Source organism: Jaculus jaculus, chromosome 10 (genome assembly GCF_020740685.1).
Source record: "Jaculus jaculus isolate mJacJac1 chromosome 10, mJacJac1.mat.Y.cur, whole genome shotgun sequence".
NCBI lineage: Eukaryota > Metazoa > Chordata > Mammalia > Rodentia > Dipodidae > Jaculus > Jaculus jaculus.
In genome coordinates, this window is record NC_059111.1 from 111,596,622 (window position 1) to 111,604,330 (window position 7,709).

A 7,709-nucleotide genomic window follows, 5' to 3' on the forward strand; every position below is an offset into this window, starting at 1 on the left:
CCTTGCAAAACGACTTCGGTAGTTTAAGAGGATTTCAAGTCATACCAAAAATTTTACTAGGTTGGGGATAGGACTCCATGGCAGAATCCTTGCCTGTACCACAGTTTCTCTGTGCTCTGTCCCCTACACTGCAGGGGACAAGATGTTAATGCTTCCTGCACAGAGGGCACCCGTGTGAGGCAAGCTCGCCAGCACACCCTGCGCCAGGCTGAGTCTCAGTGCTACAGCTTGGAGATCCCTGTCTAGTTGTCTAGCTCCATTTATTCCCACTGTTAAGTGTGGGCAATTGCCAGATGTCTGGCCAAGTGCTGTGGTCTTGCTGCTGCTCCTCCATCCCTCTTGCCAGGGCAAACATTCCTTATGTATTTGCTGTTTAACTGTTCTATGTTCCAGGGAGGGAAACAGTTTGCCTAAGACTTGCTTTAACAGAGAAGGAAGAGCCATCCAGGACTCCATCCTGTCCAGGCCCATGGTCAGGCCTGTGAGGGCACAGGGGCACAGGCTGGGGAAACTGGCCTGAATCTCCCAGAATTCCCTGTAGTCCAGGCAATAACACACCAGCAGAATCTGGCTTCAACAGAGGCAAAGTTCACTCTTCATTCACCATCCCCAAACATCACCGGTCTCTATCTTGTTCTGAGTCACCTACTGTTTGGGGGTGCAGAATGATGATGCCCGAGCTGACTTCGCACAGCCAAGGCTAAAAAAACCTATGGGTCACTTGTCACTGAATAGCCAACGTCCTCTATAACCCTTTTGTCCTGATGGCAGCTAAAGGGTTAAGATGAGCTGCAAAGAGATGCCCCTGTCACTGTGAACTCACACTCCTGCCAAGACACCCACCTTGAAGAAAGGAGCTGAGGTGGCAAGATAACTGAAAACAACACACTCAGGCAGAGCTTGTCCTGGTACCCAGATCTGTCTGCTATGGACACAGACTCCTCCACAGAACCCCAGAGAGTTGCCTTGGTAACCAAAGTCCTTAACATTTTTCTTCCTGTGGTACTTCTTGTTGTTAGCATACATTCATTGCGCAAGGTGGGAGGTTTCATTAGGACATTTTCATACCTACATTAAAATCTTGGATCATATTCACCCCTCCATGATCTTTATTCATCACCCCTCCTCTTCCCTTTCACAGCCCTAATTATTCCCTATTTATTTCTGTGTTAGTGTGTGCAGGTGCACCTGTATGTGCGAGCATGAGGAGGCCAGAGGACAGCCTCAAGTGTCATCCCTCAGGGGCCATTCACCTTTTTGAGATCGTCTCTTACTGGGCCAGGGCTCGCTGATCAGGCTCAACTTGCTGGCCAGAAAGTTCCAGGGCTCTGCCTGTTGTTGCCTCCCAGGCACTGGGATTATAGACATGTAGCAACATGCCAGCATTTTTGTTTGGTTGCTTTTTTTTTTTTTTTTTTTACATGGGGTCTAGGGACGGAACTCAGTTTCTCATGCTTGCATGGCAAGCACTTTATCCACTATGCTGTCTCCGCAGATCTCCTTTTTACTTTCGTGTCCGATTTCCCCCTCATCGATGCCATATAGGAAAGAAAACATATGATACTTCCTTCTGTGAAACTGGCTTGTTTCCCTACCATGGTGTTCCCATGATGTCACTCTGAGGCCTGGGCTGGCCAGGAACTCAAGATCCCCCCCCCCAGCAGGAGTGCACTTCTGAGCGCTGCAATTGTTGGCATGCACAGCCAGCCCACGCGATCTCCTCTTCTAGAAGTGAAAGCCAGTGACTAGCCTGTCCCATAACCAAGAAGTAAGCACGCTGTGCTAACTGAAATGAGCGTGTGTGAGTGTGCGAATATGCCTGTGAATGTGTGCAAAGCAAGACATGCGAAAGGAAACCTCTTGCTTGGCATGCATGTGTAGGAATGAGTGTGTGTATGTGCAAGTATGTGGATATGAGTGTGCGGAGGCGTGAATGTATATGAGTGTGCTGGTACTCAGTGCCCACTTGCCCTTGCCCATCTCCTCCCCACATTCTAACATCATCCCTCTTGGCCACTGTTCCACATGTCCGTCCTCCTGGTGCCCAATCCACCCTGTTCCTCAGAGAGTGAATGCAAGTTCTCCAGCCCTGAAAAGGGGCACTGGACCAAGAGGTTACCTTGATGGTACTCAGTAATGGCTCCAGCCCACCCGCCCATGCCACTGAAATCCACCCATTCTCTGCCTCTGTCTCCTTCCCTGTCTGATTCTGTCTCATTTTTCCGTCTGCCTCTCTGGATCTGTCTCTGCACCTCCATGCAGGAACACACACACACTGGCCATCCCTACCGCTTCCCTGGCTCTGTCATTCCAGACCTGCCCAGGGACTGCTGTTCTGTTGTGAAGAGAGGCTTCCAGAAAGGCAGAAAGACCCTGGGCCTCTGCCCCCTTTTAAGAGCCTGCTGAGGACTCCTCCTGCAGGGGTGTACAGATTCCTCAGGACTGCAGGCGCCAGGATCGTAGGGATCCCCCTTGTTTCCTTTGCAGTTAAGGAGAATGGTTGTCATAGCAACATATTGTATAATCCACACCCACCCAAGCTTGAGCAAAAGAATCCAAGTACAGGTGAAACTGAGTTACCAACCAGCCCTCTAGATCACCACAGCCCAACCTCGGCCCAGGATGAACATGGTATCCAGGGACAGCAGAGCAGCCACAGTCGCAACCAGGCCCGCCTGCCTGACCAGCTCACCTGGTGTCCTCCCGTGTCACAGGCCAGTGTGGTGACATTCAGCTTCTCTCCCTGCCCAGTAAGGCCATGAGCTGGTGACCAGATACCCTGAAACTCACACTAGTCTGGACTTTTCTGAAGGAGGGACCAAACTAGAAGAGATCACAGGATCTGACTCTTGCAGGTCTCAAATTTTAATCGCTATTTCCAGGGGCTAGAGAGATGGCTCGGCAATAAAAGCACTTGCCTGCAAAGCCAAAGGATCCAGGTTCAATTCCCCAGTACCCACATAAAAAGCCAGATGCACAAGGTGGTACATGCATCTAGAGTTAGTTCACAGTGGCTAGAGGCCCTGGCATACCCATTCTCTCTCTCTCTCTCTCTCTCTCTCCCCCCCTCATAAAAAAATTTTAAAACTATTTCTAGCTGGGCATTGTGGTGCATGTCTGTAATCCTAGCATTCAGGAAACAGAGGTTGGAGGATCACTGTGAGTTCAAGGCCAGCCTACAAGTAGAATGAGTTCCAGGTCAGCCTGGGCTAGAATGAGACACCTACCTCAAAAATTCCAACAACAAAAAATTTCCTTGGGATTGGGGAGATGGCTCAATAGGTAAAGTTCTTGCTATGCAATCATGAGCTTGAATCCCAAGCATTTATTTAAAATGTTGGAGCTGGGTGTGGTGGTGCACGCCTTTAGTTCCAGCACTTGGGAGGCAGAGGTAGGGGGATCACTGTGAGTTTGAGGCTGCCCTGAGACTACATAGTGAATTCTTGGTCAGCCTGAACTAGAGTGAGACCCTACCTCAAAAAAAAAAAAAAGTTGGGTGTGGCAGTGCATGCCTGTAATCCCAGTTCTGGGGAGTTGGAGATAAGACAAGAGGATCCCCAGTGCTCACAGACCAGCCTGTCCAGCCAGATCAGTGAGCTCTGAGTTTAGTGAGAAATCATGCTTCACAAAGTAAGGGGGAGAGCAATCAAATAAGCACCCTGCACCAATGTCTGACCTATATTAACACATGCATATGCCTGCACATGCACACACGTGCACCCACACACATATGAACACACACTACACATAACGTGCCAGAAAAAGAAAAAACCAAAGTCCTAATTTCTTGCTCAGAATATCCAGCATTTTTCCTAAAGTTCTGCCTTCATACACCCAAAGAACATATTCTAAAGCCAGAAAATCTTAGTCCCTTAACTTAGGTAAAAATAGACATCTTGCGGGGCGTGGTGGCACACACCTTTAATCCCAGCAGTCAGGAGGCAGAGGTAGGAGGATCTCCACGAGTTCAAGGCCACCCTGAGACTGCGTAGTGAATTCTAGGTCAGTCTGGGCTAAAACAAGATCCTGCCTCAAAGTAACAAAACTAAATAAATAAAAATAGGGCTGAAGAGATGACTTAGCAGTTAAGGCACTTCTCTGTGGGGCCTGGGGACCCAGGTTTGACTCCCTAGAGCCCACCTAAGCCAGATGCACAAGGCGACACATGCGCACAGGAGGGACACTCACGAGGTGGCGCACAGGTCTGCAGTTCATTCGCAGTGGCTGAGGCCCTGGTATGCCAGTCCTCTCTCTCTCATTCTATCTCATAAAAATGCAAGAATTAATAAAAAATGAAAATAGACATCTTTGCCATCCATCCTTACATATGTTATTTCCTTGCTGGAGCTTCCATTGATTTTTTGTTTTATATTTTGAGGTAGGCTCTCACTATGACCCAGGCTGACCTGGAATGCACTATGTAGCCTCAGGGTGGTTTCCAACTCACAGCCATCCTCCTACCTCTGCCTCCCGAGTGCTGGGATTAAAGGCGTGCGCACCACGCCCGGCTCCATTGACTTTTTTTAGTGTTCCCTGAACATAAATTCCCATCACAAACACTTCACTACTGAATCTCTTTCCCATCCTGGAATCAGGTGATGCCACTCTAAACATGGGCACAAGCCAGGAGTGGCAGATACACACTTGTTATCTCAACACTTACAGACAGTGTCAGGAACGTCTTGATTTCAAGTCCAGCCTGGGCTACAAACTGAGTTGTAGGTCAGCTGAGCTGCAAAATGAGACTCTTTAAAAGAATAAAAATGTGAGGCATGGTGGCGCACGCCTTTAATCCCAGCACTCGGGAGGCAGAGGTAAGAGGACAGCTGTGAGTTCAAGGCCAGCCTGAGACTACAGAGTGAATTCCAAGTCAGCATGTGCTAGAGAGGGACCCTACCTCAGAATGTTTTTTAAAAGAAAAGAATAAAAATGTGACCATAGGCCACCAAGAGTTCACATGTAGAAATGCTGTGAAGCAGGGGCTAGCATATGCACATGGCCAGGGCTTTCCTTAATCCACAACCATTACCTAGGAAGCAGCACGCACGGTTCAGGTCATGACTTCTCTACATGTGACTGACCAAGGCCTGATGCTTCCCAGACTTTGTACTTTGGAGGTGGTCATCACCATCTCTCTGATCTGCTGTCATCCTTATAAACCAATAGTCCTCAACCCCATGATGTCCTCATGTCCGCTCACTGGGTAAATAGGTCTTACTAAGCCTGGTGTGTCCCACCCCAAACGTGAGTGGGCGTGGGAGTAACTGTCTTCAGCTAAAAGAGCTGTGGATGTCAGGGTCCTGGCAGAGGGTACAAAATAGGGTTGGTGAGCCCCTGTCAATTCAGAAACAATGAGAATCCTGTGGCTGAGGACAGAAACCCCCAGCCTGGCTCACGGTGACTGCTCACAGCCTTTACTCCCCATTGAGATGGCTGGTCAGTGTGAGGAATCGCAAAATAGGAAGACACCAGGCAGATGTGGAGCTTTCCCTGGGGTCTCTGTGCCCAGTGCACCTATGGCGGCATGTCCCAGCAAGAGCAGAGCTTTCCAACACTGAACTCCAGGGGGCAGGGCTGGAGAGATGGCTCAGTGGTTAAAAGTGCTTGCTTGAAATCCAGGGAGTACTGAGCTGTGCCTGGTCATACCAAACAAGGAGATCTTAATCCTCACACAGAAACCTGGGTCCCTTCTCCGGTGACTCCAGGCTCAAGATGGAGCGGGAAGGAAGCTTCTCTCATCCATGTCTCCTTTCTTCTTCCCTCCACAGGAGCAGTTTGAGTTTGCACTGACAGCTGTGGCAGAGGAGGTGAATGCCATCCTGAAGGCCCTTCCCCAGTAGGCCACAGTGCCCAGAGCTGGCAGGACTCTGCCCACTAGTGTTGCTGGGACCATGACTGACTTCAATCCTATGTCCTCTGCATAATGATAGGGTCCATCAGACTCCCGTAGTCAGTACAGGCTGCCAGTGACTTGTGCTTTTGTTTAACCAAATAATAGAGATATATGGAAACACCAGGTAGGAAGGCGAGGAAGACTCAACTCATCCATTTCATGTTATTGAAAATAATTACTTTTCTCTAAAGCACACATTCACATCGCCAATTGCAGATGGTGTCACAATGATAACGCGGTGGTACAATCGCAGTGGCCTCCACGTAGGAGCGCTTGCTTCTGTAACTTGCTGGAAAGTGAGTTAGCAAGGCAGGATGGGCCAGGACAGCCTGCACGGCGCCAAGTGGAGGCCACCAGGTGTAGAGATCCCAATGGACATTTGCCTGTCAGCATCGGGAGAAACCTCTAGGGTAGGTGGTTAGTGTCCTGCAGCTCAAGAACACTGTGTCTGCCTCTTGCTACTGACACATCTCCAGCACAGCGGGTGACAGCAAGCACCACACCTTCCCGCCAGGGCTGTGCCAGCTCGTAGGCCGTGACCTCATCCTCAAAAAGGTGGTAGAGAGCCCAAGCTTGAGGTGCATTTTGAATGTTAAAATGCTGATTTCTACTTTGCAAAACCTGGTGTATGCATTTCTTGAGGTAACAAAAATTAGAACTAATGTGGAATTTAACAAGTCTTGAGGGTTCCCAAGAACAGTTCCTCATGGAGCTGCCAGCCCAGCTGGCCCCAGAAGAGGTACTGGACGCTTCCAATCCTGGAGCGGGGCCAGGGTGCCTCACAGGCTTGTTGGCATGGCAACACCAGGATAAAGTGACCTGATTGGTCCTGCCTCCTCCCAAACTGCTTAGTGAGACACTTGCTCACCAAATGATTCTACCAGCCCAAACCTTTCAGTGTCAGACCTATCACTTCCCCCAAGAACAGGAAAATTTGCACATTAAGGGAAGAGCAGCAGTGTTCAGGAAGGCCAGAGGTATGGCTTTGAGCTCTGGGTCCAAGCGTACTGAAAGTCCCCGTCTGCTGTGTCCCATGTGACCCTTTCCCCCTTAGCTGTGACATTTCAGATTGCAGCATGGCAGGGAAAGTGGCCTTCTTAATGGGAAGAGATGTCACAATGTCATTGTCTGATTGTGTTGTGTAGCTGCTTAACACCTCTGACGTTCCTCTTCCAAAGTTCTTTCTCCCTATCTGGAATTTAAATAATTAATAGAAATGAATTTATCTGAATATAGTAAGTATATAACTACTTGTAATTTCTAACTTCTTATGTTTAAAAGAAACCCTCCAGTGTGAGATATGCGGATATATTTAATTGTGGCATATTAAACATTCTGATTTCACATTCAGTGGTCTTTATTTGGAGAGGAAAGAACAGCATGTTCCAAATGTGTCTTTTAGTGTCCTAGAGATACACATTGTTAAGTCCAAGATGGGTCCCTTACACGGAGGGGGAGGCACTCCGCTGCCGTGCCTTCCAAAGCAGACGCCCTCGGGGCCCACGTGTGGCTTTCACTCACTAAAAAGGGACTGAGCCAGGCGTGGTGAAAGCCACAGACTCTGCCTGGACTAGGGGCGCGCTCTGCTCTGCTCTGCTCATGGCACCCAGTCCATCAGGCCTCCACCCCACACGGGTTGGACCTCTGTCCGCATCCACGCTGACCATACCAGCCTCTCACATCTCACCTAAACCGGGAATGCTCTGTGCTCTTCTGTGGCACCCAGTCCATCAGACCTCCACCCCACAGGAGGTTGGACTCTTGTTCCCCATCTAAATTGACTATGCCACCAGTAACACACATCTGGGACACCCCA

General features: G+C 49.3%; 1 protein-coding gene across 1 annotated transcript in view; it reads left to right on the top strand.

The window, feature by feature from the left end:
• Positions 1-7,237, top strand: part of Ptprn2 (protein tyrosine phosphatase receptor type N2) — a gene marked incomplete at its 5' end in the record, with an annotated part of 831,187 nt that extends 823,950 nt beyond the window's left edge. The window contains one exon of the mRNA XM_045160998.1: positions 5,769-7,237. Coding sequence (XP_045016933.1) covers positions 5,769-5,840 — 72 coding nt within the window. The remainder of the gene's footprint in view (positions 1-5,768) is intronic.
• Positions 7,238-7,709: the final 472 nt, after the last annotated feature.